This window comes from Athene noctua, chromosome Z, assembly GCF_965140245.1.
Source record: "Athene noctua chromosome Z, bAthNoc1.hap1.1, whole genome shotgun sequence".
Taxonomy (NCBI): Eukaryota; Metazoa; Chordata; class Aves; order Strigiformes; family Strigidae; genus Athene; species Athene noctua.
In genome coordinates, this window is record NC_134077.1 from 56,915,304 (window position 1) to 56,932,602 (window position 17,299).

General features: G+C 43.5%; 1 protein-coding gene across 21 annotated transcripts in view; it reads right to left on the bottom strand.

Annotated features, from left to right (window-relative positions):
* The window catches only part of LOC141973985 (transducin-like enhancer protein 4), a 99,177-nt gene extending 82,652 nt beyond the window's left edge, over nt 1-16,525 (bottom strand). For 7 of the 21 annotated variants that reach the window (XM_074933134.1, XM_074933133.1, XM_074933137.1 and 4 more), the window contains exons 1-4: nt 15,900-16,522; nt 15,396-15,493; nt 14,224-14,287; nt 12,776-12,820 (exon numbers count right to left, since the gene is read on the bottom strand). In XM_074933134.1, coding sequence (XP_074789235.1) covers nt 12,776-12,820; nt 14,224-14,287; nt 15,396-15,493; nt 15,900-15,944 — 252 coding nt within the window. In that variant the 5' untranslated portion in view covers nt 15,945-16,522. Of the gene's footprint in view, nt 1-12,775; nt 12,821-14,223; nt 14,288-15,395; nt 15,494-15,899 lie in introns of all 21 variants that reach the window. The other 14 variants (XM_074933125.1, XM_074933117.1, XM_074933123.1 and 11 more) reach the window with 5 other exon arrangements.
* Nucleotides 16,526-17,299: the final 774 nt, after the last annotated feature.

The following is a 17,299-nucleotide window of genomic DNA, read 5'->3' on the forward strand; positions in this document are numbered from 1 at the left end:
TAAAATAAGTTCAGGTGCCACTTTTCAAAAAGAGATTCTGAGACTGCCAAGCCAAGGCATGTCCTGGCAGCACTAACTTCAGTGTCTCAGCCCTCAAGCAGCGAGAGATTTAAGACATACACATGACCTCAACATTTACTTATGAGCTACTCATATATGCTGGTACATGCTGGTTTCTTTGGCTCCATGCTGAATCATTTTACTCACCCCACACACCGCTAACATTGCGCTGACCTCATTCAGCTGGCCCTGCAGCCTAGTGGTGCAAAAGCAGTTGCAGCATCACTCCCATCTCACTGAAGTGGTCAAAGCAGCTTGTCTTGAGGTCTCACAGGAAGCCCTTGACAGCATAGTCCAGAAACTTGCACCCGGATCCTCTCAAGTCCCAGACCCTGGCAGCTGCATCTCATCCACCTGGGAGCTTTCTGCTTTGCTTCACATTAATACAGAGAGGCGTTGCCTATATCTACAGATTTTTCAGGCTCTTCAGGTTCTGTCACAGGCTTAAACAAACTCATGACCCTTAATACAGTACATACTTACAGCAGCATTCTTCTTTGAAAATGTGTAAACTAAGATTATCCCAGGATTCTTCGCACCCACACAGAAAGACTTGTTAAAAATCAATGCTGTAGAAGAAATACATACCTGAGATCCAGGCAGAAAACAGAGCTAAGTAAATAGGAACTAAACAAAGGGAAAAACAACATAATTTTTTACATTCACTACACCTATATGTCCATTTGGCTGAAGGCATATTTGAAAAAAAATTTTACATATGCAAAGAAGCTGGCTGTTTGTATCTGCAAAGGAACGTCTCATGTCTTTCCACAGAGGTAGGTTTTGAAAGTGTTTAATAGCAAGGCTGCTAATGTCAGTTTGAAAACCATCTTGTATACATGTTTGAAAATTCATCTTCAAGCAGAAACCTACAACATCAGAAAAAAACAAACACTCCCATATGTATGCCTGTACAATCTTGTGGTGGTGTTGCTCTTTCCATCTCTATCTACATGATCAAACCGAAGAACAATTGTCACTCTCAGTCAAATGTGATTTTAGAAAAAACGTCACAAACAAACCATTCCCCAGAAATTTCCAGGATGCCACAGGCACAGAATTGTAACACGACTTCTTATACCGCCAAGAAGTGAAACAGGATGCTTGTTTTGGTGTCACCAGTTTGTAGGAATAAACCAGGGAACATTGTGAGGGGGATGAGAACCAAGTGTCTTGTAGAGATTCATGGAAAATGTCTTTCTCCTCATGTCATCCACGTTATATACATGTTATTAGCTTTGTTTTCCTTAACAGCCATCTCTAGAAGCACATGGAAGTAGAGAGACGCAAAAGAAGCAGGAAGCCACTCCTAAATAAATTAAACCAAGAGCTTATATGCAAGAGTAACACCTCCTACATATGGACAAATACATAACAAGTAACTCTTGACATAAAACGTCCTTTGATGTTTGCAGAAGTCAGTTTCTCTTCCAGGATAATGTTTTAGAGCAACAAGTAAGCAAGAAGCTCATCAATGCTTGGATTTTGTTGTTGTTGTAGCTGTTGTTTAGGACAAGACTGAGAAAGAAAAGATACACTTTGTCCCCAGAAATTAGGAAATATTGACAAAAATGGTAAATAAGCAACATGCTCAGACTGCAACAACTTTCTGCAATTAGGACAGAAAGCCTACTGGTTAAAATGAGTATAAGAATACACAATCTATCCTTTGTTAACACACTGACACAAACATACGGGGTGTATTTTATGCACAAAGTCTTTCCAATCTTCTTGTGTTATTCAAACACTATGGACTGATATTTTAAGAAGAGGCACCTACTTTGTATCTAGTCACATGCTTTATAAAATTACAAAAAGCAGACAGTAGCGGTGTTGTAGCTGACTCTCTTTTACACATTAGCACAGTGCCATCTTTCAAAGGGGGCACTGTGAAAGTGGATGGTTGTCATACAGAGTGAATGGTACTGCAGGGAAATAGGAGACGTGAGAAGAAAACCAATTAATGAGCTTCCCCCAATCATTCCTTGTTCTCTGCCTCCTCCCTCAAACCAAAAATCTAGCATAAGCGCTTTGGCCAGCTTTGACATTACTCTTTGCTTTCCTTCTCGAAATGTTACCACAAGACCAGCCCCCATTATTTCCAACTTTTATCTCCAAATACAATTAACAGAGTAGCAGGCAGAAAGACAACTCAAGCATCTTTAGTGTTATCTCTTCGTAACCTCTGGGGCATAAGGACAAAGGAAATCCCACAGCAGTTAAGGCACTGCTGGACATTGCTACCCAGTGAACACAGGTTTGGAAGAAGTCTTCTTCCCTCCACAGCAAATACGTATTCATTCAATATTCTGTGATTCTCTAGAGCCTCTCATCTAGTAATGGACAATGACAAATGAAATCTTAGATCGCTCCCCAACATATATATATCATCACCATTTCAGAGAGGGAGACACAGGCACAGAAATCTTAAAAGACTCACAAAATGCTGCAGAGCATGAGCTCAGTCAGAAGAACCACAACTGATAATTTGTCACATGCTTTAAATTTAAGATTATCTGTTCCCCAGATCCAAGGCAGTCAGGCCCCTGGATAGGTATCTGCAGGTATCCAGAGCAGGGAACAGAACAGATACCAACACTAACTTTTCTGTGCAGACCCATGGTGGTTCATGAAGGATGCGTACTGTACTCAGAACCCCTCATCCCACCGCTGCCATAAAAATCCAGCGGAGCCCCACATCCCTTTCAGAGTCAAAACCACAACATAGCTTAGCTCAACTGCTGGATTCAAATGCCCACTTGGGGTCCATGCTGCCACTGGATACCTGGCTGTCAAGCAGATAGATGGTGGCTTGTCCATCTCAAACCCAACATAGGATCTCCCAAGACAGACACCGCCAAGCTAATGACAGAAACCTGGCCCTGCACAGCTCTTGATGAAGTAGCTTTCATGAAAACACATGAACAAGCATTGACAGGTCCAAGTGTGCACCCTTCCCCAAGCCTTAGCTAGGCTGCACTACAGTTATTTTGTCTCCCTTGCATTTATTAATGGGAAAGCTTAATAGAAAACACTTGTGTTTTCAAAATTAAGTCCAGAAGTGTTTCAGCTATAAGGCATGGCTGAAAACTTCATTTATCCCTGCAAAAGGTTAGAAATGGGAAAAAGTGGGTGTCCAAGATAAAAACTTTCCTCAGTGATTGCCCCACTTTCCCCATGGTTTTAAAAGGTAAAATTTGAATCAAATGCCAAATAGGAGTAATTGGTTGACCACCAAACAGTAGTCACCAAGATAGATAGGTTAACTGGATATCCAAATATTTTAACCTGGAAGCCCTCAGTTAGCTACCTGCATTATAAAGAATGAGCAAAATTGTAGTTCCACTTCTCCTGCCAAGAAGCAGAGACACAAGAAGGAAAACAAGTGATTAAAATGCCTTTTTCTTCCTCAACCACCAGCGAAAAACTCACTCCAATTTGCCTTATGATTAATTTTAAATAATGCTGTCATGTTAATATGGTAAATGATGGCGTCAGCCACTGAGCAACTGTCAAGAACATCCTGCAATCCACATTTTCCAAACACTGAGGTCCATGCACCATACACAAGCTTCCTCCCAGCTGCTGCAAGGGGGAACCCGAAGATCACACCACCCTGACAGCTGAGTGGGCTTCAGGTTACCTGCTCTTTGCTCATCCTCTGCTGAGCCTGTCACTGTAACCCCATGGATACTCTGTAATGAGTTTTGAGGAAGTTCTCTGCACCTTGAGGACAAAACAGACCCAGGCTAGGCCTCTCAGCTGTTGTTCTTGGGTTTTAAATTGTCAGTGTTAAATTTCAAAAGCTTTTGCTGCCACTGCCTACAGGTACCACAATGTTTTATTAAGTATTTGCAGGGAGTATGTGTTGGTCCTGCTGTGTTTTGATTTGTTGATTTTGTGTTCAAAGTCAGAAAAGACAAGGGAAAAGGGGTCCCTTTGCTTTCCAAAGTACTGTTCTGCCATCATCCACATCACTGGCTACACTTGTACACTTGCTACACTGAAACCCAGGTGATGTCTTAGCAGCTGCCTCATCATGCCCTCTATATGGTGCTACCCCATCACCGGCTATTCAGTCCTAGGGCAATCATTCTCTCTGGGGTAAGCCAGGATGGAGTCAGAGAGGGGTTTTCACATTCGTAAATTCTCCAAACAACCGAGACACTAAGAGAAGCCATGTGCATAAGCAGACAGAATAAATATAAGTTTATTGTGTTTAAGATGAAGAAAAGCACAGCATTTTTAAAAATTAAATGCTCTCAGTGATCATACACAACATGTGCACAGTACACAACACATGACAAATATCTCGTGGCAGGATCTATTGTTATGCAGTCTTTATAGCATGAAGGGGACAGACTTCGACTTTTGCTCAGCTGTGAGATGCTCCGCTGAGATTTTTAAACGAACACAAGAAAAAACAAAAGTACATGTTCTCATCGCCAATGTTACACATCCCAAACACAACACATTTTTCTCCTTTGAAGAAGTTGAATCTCATACAGCAAATGCCAGAAACCTCTGGCAGCATAAGACCCTGCAGAGAAACCATGTAAGCAGAGCAAAAGAGAGAGGCCAAGTTAGAAGACCTCCACTCAAAACTATGTCCTGTGTTCCCTTGCCTTCTAACACAGAAAGGGGAATTGCTACCAGCATATCTGTGCCATCTTATGACACATAGTCCACAAAAACTTAACAAGCAATTCCAGAGAGAATATGTATATATATTTTTTTAATTTGGTATTATTTTTTTCTTTCAAGAGAACACCTCATACGTTTTCTGAGAATCGGAAATTATGACAAAAGTTGCCAGCTATATCTCATACCCAGCTCCCTTGACTTTATCATGAATTTTGGAACATTTCATTCCTTACTTGTGAAAAACGATTATGGAGGAATACTGGAGGAAAAACTGAGAAGCATGAGCCAAGTGCAGTTCGACAGCTTAAAATTAGAAGGGAAATAAAAAGAACCCTACATTTATTTTTATCTCATGATTAATTTTAAGCCAATTTCATGATTTTCTGGGGACTGGCATGATTTAACATTTGGAATTGGCAATACAGCATACCATACAAATACAAAACCATAAAGAGACCAATTCAAGTTTACTGTGGGGACTATAACTTTGACTTGCCTGACATTTGCACATTTAAACGCCTTAGCCATAACACCACAGTGTTCAATACTGGAGCATTACATACCTGTCCCAGGCTAGGAAAAATGATTCCTTATGCCTAAACCCTATCCACGCAGGCAAAAAAGCACTATTTAGAGTTCTGTTTACTATTTGTGACATATTTCAATTATATTTAAAAACATTATTTAAAAAAGCTATGGACACCTGCTTTTGACATGGTGTCAAACACTTCCTGCTACACAGAACTACAGAGTTTGTGCCACCACTAAGATAAACAGTATCAAAGGAAAAAAAATTATGTAAGTAGTACTCAAGGTACCAGTGGAACTGTAAAAATATAAAAAAGACAAAACCTGTAAAAATATGCAGTTAAACAGAGTGACAAATAGGTATTCTTAAAACCACTTCATATTTTTGTATTTTAAAATAAAGATTCATTTTTAATTCATACATTCCATTTCTTTCATAGAATAGCGTTTCTTGAGTATAGATAAGTTTGGCTTCAAGTATATTGTCATCCGTTAGTTAATGCAAGCATCGGTTTATACATCCTGTTTGTTTTTCGTTCTGCTCCTGCTATGCCTTGTGGCTAAATAGGTTTTCTGAAAGTCAGTGGCAACAGATGTGCTCAGTCTGCAGACAGGAAAAGAAGTGACTCCTGTAACAACTATAATCGCACTGTTCACAAACTGCCCCAAGTCTGTGATAAACCCAGCTCTCTACTACATTCACAAACAGTACATCACATCTTCTCATTTAAAATAACACAAGACCAAATTGATAACTCCTAATTCTCAACATTTGACAGCCTTGGTGTTAAGCGAACGCGAAACCCGTTTCCCCAGCTTTAATGCACAGAATTCATGGTATATACTGAGATTGCCCTGTGTGAGCACCCTCTTCACTTTCTGTAACATAAACCAAAATCAGAATCCCTGCCTCGAAGAGCTTACAATGGCAATAATTTCACATGCCTGAATCCTTATGTTTAACATTATTTCAGTTGCTGAGCCAAGCAGTCAAACATTTTCAAGCCAGATTTACAATTGCTTCTGCAGCCTTAATTCTACTTTCCTAATGTCTATTTTGTGCACTGAAAAGAGGTCCTCTAGGAAAACTGGTAATGAGATCAGCGAGTGTATAACTAAAACCAGCAGCATGATGCACATACACAATGGGGCAGGAACAAACTTACACAAATGTTGTAAAGCTTGGGCACCCCAGCATCACGATACCTCACTTTGAAACCTATCTGCTAATTAATGTTTTTTCCCCTGCGCTGAAAGACCTTGACACTTCTTTTTTTCCCCCAATATGAAGGCAAATCTCACCACACAAAATGGTGCAAAAGTTCTTACATACAAAATGGTGACACAGCTTCCCTCTCCTGGCAGGTAGTAAAATCTGAGTGCTCTGCAGGAGCCTTATGCCGCAGCCCTATTTCCAGCTGTGCTGGCTGACCCAGAGAGCCAGCGCAGGGGAGGCCTCTGCTGCTGAGGCCCACAGCACCTCTCCTTCTCCCCCTCTGCCTTCCCTCTCCCTCACTGCTGCCCAAAAGCGGCTGGGGATTCTCACCAGAATGGTGTCCCTTACTGAAAACAGCAAAGGTGATTTTGTTTCCGGAATTAAAAAAAAAAAAAAAAAAGAAAAAAAATTGCAAGAATTTTTTTATAGGGGAAGGTGTTAGGCAACCCTAACCACGGGGTCACCGCTGGTCCCCTCTGTAATTAAGTGGACCCATAAACTAACACAGTTGGTGAGGCGGCATCAATGGCAATTAGCATCTTTCAAAGACAGCAAAATGCTTTTATGTTTAAGCACGGCAGAGCACAGCCTTTTGCCAGTAAAAATAGAGCATATGTCTCAATTTAAAAGTTTGCGCAGCATGTTTTGTGCTACTTCCTGTGTCTTAAGCATCTGTCTGAATTGCCAAAACAAGTGGGGGAAAACGACACTTTCTTTTGCTTATGAACAGCAAAACCAGGGTGAAAGGGAAGTTATCCTCATGCATGTTACTCTGCATTTCCGAAGGGGAAAAGGTTAGTTCAACAGTAACTCACAGGGAAGCAGCAACAACAAACTTCCTGGTAATTGACCCGACCTCACCACAGAAAGGCTGTCTTAACATCTGTATCATGAGGAAAAGAAAGCACAGAATCTTCTTTCAGTACTTAGCAGCTATTACCAAGGAAAAGGTTTCTGGTTTAACTGCAGAATAATACATTTTCTAACTTTTCATAAGCTTCTAAGCTTTTCTGCTGGCTTCAGAGGCTAAATAACCTGAAACTGGGACAAACAAGCCTCAGTTGTCAAACTGATTTGACAGCCTATTTCTTACATTTTGTGACTTTGATGGAAAAGCCACTTGTTTTTCTCTTCCTCCTTAATAGTCCTGTGTGAGCTACAAAATTTCACTTCTAATCTCTCTCATTTTGAAGTTTTCCAGTTCAGTTCTGACTACCCACTGCCTGTATCTCTATTAAATCTTTCCCACTGTTTACAGTGGAGAGCAGATTCAGCTGGCATAATTTTAGCTGGCTCTCCAGCTATTCTTCAGATGGAAGACAACATACATTCAACTACTGAATGTGTTAAAAAAAAAAATGTGCACACATGTATGCACACACATTCACGACAAGCCCAGACCATTGCCAAAAAAAAAAAAAAAAAAGGAGTATTTTTCTGTTACACAGGTAGCATATAAGCATATATACAAACCACTTCTCCGTGATATATGCAGTTTATGGCCATGAAGATGAAAAATGGTCAAAACCCTGCCCTAAATTAAACAAATTGATTCCCATCTTTACCCCTTTACCGAAATAATTTACTAAGGCTTAAGAAGCAAGCAGACTCAAGGCTGGGATGTCGTACAGCCCATATATTAATTCAGTCAGCAATAAATCTCACCTTACTCTCCATACTACTTTCTTAAATAGCTCACTATAAAGCCCCAACCTAATTAAAAACAGCTTTCTCGGCAACAGTGGCCTTGATTTCACTTATTTACACATTAACTGCAGCCTCCGTTTGGCCAATCCAGTCTATTCCCTGTACCACGCAGGGCCTTTTATCTGCCCTGGACAGCATTTTCTCCAGCAGATGAAGTAGATGCCGATTGATTTGCTGTCGAGCATGGTAAATTAATAGCAACAAATTGCTGAGGGCCCCATCTCGCTGCTCCACCATGCTTCGGCAGTTTTGCTTTATTTGCTCCATGATGGGCAGCAGTCAGGCCTCTTCAAGTCAATTTCTTCTTAACAACCTGCAATACTTTTCAATGGTGAAAATAGAGCCGTTCCTTGTAAGTCAGAAATCAATATCCTATTGCCCTTAGAAAATGCTAAACAAGCAGTATTGGCAATCCACTTGGTACTAGAGGGTATCAGATATAATGCAAATCCATACTGCTTCCCTCCTTGTAGTTATTACAGTTTGCTAAAAGGTTCCTAATGCCATTTATCATCATTTACCATCAACTACTGCAACTATGATTATGATATCCTATCAGCTAGCAGAGCCCTTTCATTTCTATCCAATTAATATTTTAGCAGCTCTCAAATGGTTGTTGCCCAAGTCTTGTAATAAAATTTACATGGATTGGACTGAATTTTATTTTTTTTACTGTGATCTTAAAAAGTAATTTCATTTATTTTTTAATAACCAGCTTCTTAAAAGACCTGAATTTTCTTTCAAAAATGCTGAAATCCAACATTCTAGCATGTGAATTAGTTCAAAGACAGAGGTCTAAACAGAAAGAGTGACTCAGAATTTACATATTGCCACCGCCAAAAAGCATAATTGAAGTAAAGAGTGAATTTTGTATCCTATTTATGCTTCTAATCAGTCCCACTGACAAATATCTGTTGCTTTTAGCCAAATACAGACACTTAGTTTAAGCGATAAATACAATTCTGAATTAAAACCTTCAGCAAGCATGTTTGATTACAACAATTTAAATAAACTGTTTACGATAACATTAAAACAGTCTAATTTCAGAAATTAAACCAAATGACCACCAACAAGAAGTAGCAACAGTGTATTAGAAACACAGAGAGGCACGTCAACTATAAACACCATCAGCTGAGCCTCTTAAATTCAAATACTAAAAATGCAACACAGTAAGAAATGGGCCTCTTCAGACCACACTCAAATGTTCCTATTTCTGTTAATATTAATATTTAAAACTGCAGGGAAGTATCTGCTCATACTGTGACGCAAAAACGCCCAACTCAATGCTTTTTTGGAATGTGTCTATTTTGAAGAACTATTGATCCTAGTACAGAATGTCAAAAATTAGCTTAGAATTTTAGGCTATAACGCCACATGTCACAACATACCCCATACTTGTCTTTTAAAAAAAAAATACAAATGACTAATTCTACCAGTCTAATGCTATTTACTCAGTTACCAAAATTTAAATTAATTATGTTCTCAAACATAATTGTTAAAAATTGGCAACATTATGCAGGCTTAATTAAGATTAAATCCAATTTACTAAATGTACTTTAATTGGTACTAATTACATTAGCTTTCCTTTCAGAATGACAAATTCCCCATAGGTTTCACTTTAATAGTCTTCTATCAAAATCAACACAGGATGACTGATGATGAGCATCACACAAGGGGTGGGAAAAGAGATGCTCTTCCCCCCCCACACCCCCCCTGCCCCCGACACACAGGCACACTCACTACCACTGCTCTCTGCGCGTTTATCCTTTTATCAATTTGCTAAGTCACAGAGTCATGACTCCATCACAGCCATCATTTTCTGTTCCAGTGAAAAATTTCTCTAAAAATAAATACTCTGTGGCTGGGAGCAGCCAAGAAGAACAGAAGCTTTAACAGAAAAATACACAAAGGTTTCAAATATCAGGGCCACCAATTACTAGGGTACTTCCAAGGACTCCAGGGAGTCCTGCTCTTGAACCCTTTGAGACGCAAATCTAATAAGTGAATAAGCCTAACCTGATCTTGAGAACTAGGCCCAATTATGCCGAAGGGCAACTTCACTGCATTATTGCCTGCTTTCCATTACAAGGGCATCCAGCAAGTACATCTGGAAAAGAACCTGAGAGGAACCAAGGCTGTCTGCCCAGAAAAACAAATAAAGACAGATATGCCTCTGTGCTAAAGTGAAAAAAAGGAAGAAAATATAATAAGTAGGTGGTTTGCAGGGCTGTCTGTATTTCATAATGTGATAAACTACCCTCAGGATTTTTGGTATGATTGAATTTAGGGGGGGGGGGGGGGCGGAGGGAGTGAAGAAGAAAAAAAAAAAAAACCAGGGTGAATCAGTCAATTCCAGCCGAGTAAAAATTCAAACGTGTGAGAGGAAGACAAGGGAATTTAAGGTGGAAGACTAAAAAAGCTTCACACACAGCAAATGAAGCAATCAACACTATCTATATAATATACCAGATTGGACCCTAACACGGTGATCATAAAGCAAGACGGGAAATATTTTGCAGTTACTGAAGCAAGAGGAGAAGGAAAAAAACAAATAAACAAACAAACAACAAAAAAAACCCCAAAATGCTGTGACAACAGAAGGGAAGACATGAAAGGTATGAAATTGATATCAGATTTAAGAATGATGATGAACAAGTTTCTTAGCCACAGCAAATTTGAATCAACATCTGACAATGTTTTGTGTGAGAGTACAAAACTTAAAACTAGTAATTTGAACAGACTGAAAAGTAATAGCAAAAGGTGGTTCAGTAAAACCCAGTCCTTTCTAATCCTCACACTTAGTTATAACTAAGTATTTAATCTCTCCACAGTATCACTGACAACTCCATCCCCATAACTGTATAAAACTTGTGAAATGAAGCATTTAGAAATTAAAAGTTAAAAGGGCTTTTGCTGTGGGTTCCCCCCCCCCCGCTTAAAACAATTTAATTAGACATTGCACTTCCAAGCTGATTTTGTCCCACAGAATTTTGTGGAGTCAGTGTAAAGTTTTTATAGCTAATTGCTGTAAAAACAGGGTACCTCGAAATATAAACAAGTCTGACTGCTATGCTTGCTTTCAAAGGCCTGTAAGACTATGCTACGTAGGTGGCCTGTAAGGACTCTGGTCTTTGTGAACTGTTTCCGTATATACTAGTTTACTGCTTGAAGGATTTATTTGGTTTGGGGTTTTGTTGTTGTAGTTGTTTGGGGTTTTTTTGGGGTTTTTTGTTTTTTGTTTTTTTCAAATGGGACATGAAACAATTCAGCTATTCATTAGAAAACAGACCCAACACCTCTGAGAGTCGATCAGTCTTTCCACCAGCATCCACAACCTCAATCAGCTCCAGAGAGCTATTACATACATACAATATGAACAGTTGCAATGACAGCCTTTTCCTCTCAATTGTTTGTCAAATGCACTTGTTGAGTCCTCATGGTATCTCTGAGGAGGACATCCAAATTCAACAGGTCTATGTATATGTCCATAACATAACACATATGTACAAGGTCCCATAAATTCAGAGCTGTGGATACAAAACACTTTGAGGCAGGGCAGGAAATCTCGCCATCATCGTATTTGTATGCCATCTAGTGCAAATGACCCTAATCAGTACTGTGGCACTGGGATGCTAATGGAATATAAAATAAATAATAAGTAACATGAACAAACATTTGACTTGTATGTCTGCTCTCAACAAGATAAAGAAATCCTATTTCCACAACCCAGAGAAGTTCCAAATCCCTAACTTTGAACAGAAGCGCATACAAACAAATTTTCAGATGGTCTTTCTTCTCCCATCCAATCATTTCTTTATTACTGCAGTTTACACTCCCCAGCAACGCTGGCGAATTGCTCAGCCATTTGCTAAAATGAGTTGTCAGAATTAAACTCCACCATATAAAAAGAGTTCCCTCACTGGAAAAGAGGTCAGATGTTTAATTCATTCTCCTCTAGAGAAGGTTAAAAACACACATTACCAAGTAAGAAACTCTGATTTACACTACCATGCTCCATCTGACTAATCTCCTGATAATCTTGGCCTAAGTGCTAGACTTCAAGGCACAAAACCGAGCATGCTAACATCCTTGCAGAAAGCTCATTTATTCTTTCATGTTTGAGATGCTAAAACACTGGGTTTGGACAAAGGTCCATGTAAGCAGCCTGACGGATAGCTCCAGCTTAAATCAGTCCAGGTTAGCCAAAGAGAGGTCTTTTCCACACGCAAATACAAATCCCTTGCCACCTAGTATGCATTTGTGATGTAGCTATCATTCCAAAAGTAAACACCAAAGGTTTGAGGTCACACAGATCTGAAAATACAACCCACAACCCCACATACACCTTCCCCGTGCAGTATAGTACCACTTGCATGTGCAGAGATCGCGTGGGAAGTCAAACGAATAATGCACAACTGGTAGCCAAAACCATAAGCTATGCAGAGCCCATATACCATACAGAAGATGGAAGTTTCAGGGCCAGATTAAGTACCAAAAAAATTTCCAGTGCACTCAAGCATGCAATTAAAGCAAGTCACACAGAATACACATATGTTTTAAGACTGACTGATGGGAGAAATTATACAGAGCATTCTTACACAAAACAAATTATCTACCTACCTGTTTATGCATCTCTATATTCAGCCCATAGGACATTTCGTAATACTAAGAAAGAAGAAAATTACTCTATTAGACCTTGCAATTGTGAGAACTATTCCAAAATTCACTTTGACTCAAACATCATCTGTACAAAGACATACAGACCAGAAAACATTTCTTGGTCTTGAAGAGCTCCTGGAATTCAAAACAGCATTTCACAGCAACCTTTTTTTTTTTCTCTTTTTTGCTTTAGTTACATTGCTTCATGTCAAATATACAAAGAAAAGCCACAAAACAAGGAAAAAACCAGACAACAACAACAAAAAAAATCACGAAAAGTAATCACAACCAGACTTAAAGATTAGGAGCAGGAAAAAAGCCACACAGAATATGCTTAAGATTTTATTCCCTAGCACACAAAAGATGTCAAAAAAACACACTAAGTGCTTGAAGCCAGACACACATATAAATCAGCAATATCTAACAGACCGGTTATTCAATATATATTTTAAATCAAAAGCAACAACAAAAAAGTTGCAATTAAATTGCAGGGATGCGAAAAATGAAAAAGTATGGAAAATCAGAGCCACAGCAAATACACCAATCTAAGTATGTCCTGTTGTACCCCAGTATTGCAGTGAACCCAGTTCAGTGTGTAATGTTATTACCAAACAATCTCCAAGATTTAGGCATATCAGGCATGACAAAGACAACTGCGAGCCTTAACACTTGCTTGTCCTCTTGCTTAAGAATTTTTCAAGGTTATTTACTCTTTCTGTGAACACAACAGTGTTATTTGTCACGTACATACGGAAAACAGCTAATCCTTTATAGATGTACGAGAGAACAGATAGGAAGAGTTCTCTGGAGTTATGATCCATCATGCAATTATGTATTTAGAGATGTCTTCCTGTGCATGTTATTTGACCAGGCAGACTACAACCACTGAGGAAATCCCTTTCACAGCTGAGATCCCTGTCATTATGAATTTAGTACAACAACAAAACAGCTGTCCAGGTGTAACAGTTTTTCTAGGAAGCAAGCTTTGGGTTTGTATGGACACATGTACAATTTTGGCTTACTCCCCTCACAGAAAAAAAATACTACCCTGAACCGTTTTACAGAGATACAATAGTTGGGAGAAGTCCACAAAAGTGAAAACATCACCCGCAGGTACACTATGAAAGTTGTACATGGCTTTAAAGGGCTGACAAGTAACCTGCTAGCATTTGAAAGGAATATTGCCCACTGCTTAAAAGGTTAAAAATCAGGTTTTGTGCAGAAACTAACTGCTGCAAACAAGTTAAAAAACCCTGAAACTAAAGATTTATAGTGGAAGCACTAATGCAACCTCAACAACAGCAGCACTATGATAATCTTTCTGTTTGCCTCCAGCAATATGAACGTATTTCTGTCTCAGTATACCCCAAGCTAATAGACATTTTGAATTTGTTACGCAGATTGCTTACCATGACATAATGTCGCTGCATCTCTGTCTTCTCACTGGCCAGTTTTTCACATTCTAGCTTTAAACTGTTGAAGACATAAAAAGAAAAAAACATGGGTACTTCATAACACGAAACTAACATTATTTGAAGCACAGGTTACTCCTCTTTTCAAGCATTTCTCCAACATACAAATAAAAATGTGCATTCCAGCTCTTGCTTGGGAGTTCAGGGCGGGATTTGTACTTTTCCTCTTTCAAGAGATGCTGTACAACATCCTCATCACCTAAGCAAACTGCACACAGTACAGAGGATAGTGTTTTCCTCAAAAAAACGAACACTGGTTCACAGAATCAGCACGCAGGGGCTCATACCTATGATTCTTAAGCTTGAGAAGCCACTTACAAATCCATAATTTAGGTTTTCCAGTCTTTATTTAAAAGAGTTTTTAGAAACACTTCTTGCTTTTCCTCAACCCACAGAGAAATCAAACACGTATCACCACCTCACGGAGCAAAAAGTTGCTGGATTTTTTTTTTTTTTTTTTTTTTTCTGTTACCGATGACAGAACTGCAAGGAAAATACTGCAGGTAATTTAAGGAAAACCGTGGTAAACATGAACACCTCCGCTGTTTTTTTTCGTTGTTTTCAGAAGCCCGCTAAGCAATCCTGCCAGAAGTCCCTTGTCATTTTGAGGACACGACGCTCTTCCACCTAAGGATAATGAAATAGCTCGCCGCCTCTCTTACAGGTTATCAGCACTTGACATGTCAATGAAAACGCGAGGGGGCCGAGCCAAGCCAAGATGCATGTCCTGAGCGGCATTTTGAAGAAAGGCAGAGGACGAGCCCAGCCAAACACATTTTTTTTCACCAACGCTCACCCCAATCCCGTCTCCCACCCCACCCCCCCAAAAAAAACGAAAATAACAAACCAAACACAAACCTGAACGCGGGAAAAACAAGAAACCCCGTCCGCACCGTTCGGCTCGGGTCTCTGCGAGCCCCCCGCCCCGAGGGCCGGGAGCGGCCGCGGGGTGCGGAGGGGCCGGCGGAGCAGCGCCCGGGCAGGGGGGGTGGGTCCGCCCCGCGCCCGGGCTCCGCCGGGGGATCCCGGCGCCCCCGCCCCGGGCAGCAGCGGTGGAAGGCGGAGAGAGGCGAGCCCGCGCGGGGCTGGGGAAAAGTAGGCAGCGTTACCTGTGGTACTGAGCCTGCAAAAACTGAAACTCCTCCTTAATCCGATCGCAGGACTCGGAAATGGTGAATTTAAAGGGCTGCGCTGGCTGGTGAGGAGCCTGCAAGCAAGCAACAGCGGGTCTTTTAATCGCTCCCTCTCGCCCGCCCGCGGCTTCCCCCGCCCGGCCACCACCCCTCTCGCTCCAGGGGCTCCGCGGAGGCGCAGCCCGCTAGACCCCCACCCGCCCGGGGCCAGCGGCGCGACGCCCGAAGCGCCCCGGGGCCGCTGCCCCGACGGAGCCGCCGCGGGGGAAGGCGTCGCCCGCCCGGACCCCCTGCACCGGCCGCAGCCGCGGGACGCGGGGCGGGCGCCGGCACCGCCACGCACCAGGAGGGGGCAACTCGGCGGAGCCAACCCCGGCCCGGGGCGGCGGCGGCGGCGCGGCGGACAACAATAAGAAAATGGCTACAACTCCGCGGTGCCCGCGCCGGAGCGCTGCCCGCGGGGCCGCCGCCGCCACTCACCGGGTGCCGGGTCTGCGGGTACATCTTGCTCAGGTCGCGGATCATCCACGCCGCTTCGGGGGGCGCTGGCGGCCGGAGCGGCGGGGATCAGGGCTGCAGGCGCGGCGGCGGCGGGCAGGGACGCCCCGGCCCCGCCGCCCCGGGGCTGGCGGGGCACCGCCGGCAGCAGCGAGGCGCGGCGGCGACGGCGGCGTCCGCGGCGCGCGGGGGCCGCTGCCACATCCCCCGGGGGCGGTCAGCGGGCGGTGCCGACCGACTCTCCCGAGCGCCGCCGCTCCGCGGGCTCCGGCGGGCTGCTAGCCCCGTGCGGCGGCTGGCGAGGAGGAGGAGAAGGAGGAGGAGGAGGAGGAGGAGGAGGAGGAGAAGGAGGGAGGGAGGAGGGAGGAGGGAGGAGGGGGGCGGGGAAAGCCCCTCCGCCGGCGCCGGTGCGCGCTCCGCCAGAGATCCCCGCCGGCAGTTTTCTCCCCTCCTGCAAACTTTTACTGCTGCCGGCGGCTCTCCCGGCGCCGAGCGGAGCGGGGCGCGAACGGGCGGGTGCCCCGCGCGGCGCTGCTGCCCCGGAGGAGCGGAGCGGCGCCCTTTTGTGTGGCGAGCTGGTCCTCGCTTCTACCGGCCGGACCGCATCTCCGCCGCTCGCGCTGCTTGGTCGCTCATTTTTCTTTCTTTTTGGCTGTTTGTTTTTTTTTTTTTAATTTTGAAAAAAAAAGAAAAAAAAAAAAAGAGGGAGATAGATGAAGGTGCGGTCCGGGCTGCTTTATTTACGTCTTTCGATTTTCTTTTTTTCCCTCCTCGCCTTTTGAAACTCCGGAGAAGTGGCGGCGGCGGCGGGGCGGAGCGGAGCGCCGGCTCGGCTCGGCCGGACCCACGGCTCCGCGCCGCGCCGGGCTGGCTCCTCCGGCCGAGTTGAGCAGCGGCCCGTCATTAACATTCTGATACATATTCACAGCCGCCGCGCGCGGGGCACGCTGGGAGCCGCAGTCTGCGCCGCGCTGCCGCCCCGCCCGCTGCCGCGCCCGGGACTTCTCCTCCCGTCGGGCACTGCGGCGCCACCCGCCCCCCTCGCGCTCCCCGGCCGCCGCTCCGCCTATGAAGGGCGTCGCCGACGACCAATCGGCGGCGGCCGCCCGTTAATCGCCGTTCTGTATTAATGCCCATCATTTCGCCGCTGACAAATGGGCACATGGGCCCGGGGAGGGAGGATAGGGGCGGGGGGGCGGCCCCGCGCTCAGCCCCCACGTGGGGGCCTGACGCCACGCGGAGCCGTAGCCAATCAGGCGGCTCTCGCTGGCTCCCTGCTCCGGTTTGCCCGCCGCCCGAGGCGGAGCCTCGAGATCGCTGGCGTTCCGCGGCGCCGGCGTTCGAACAGGGGAAACATTTGTTCAGCCGTCAATCAAAGTAAC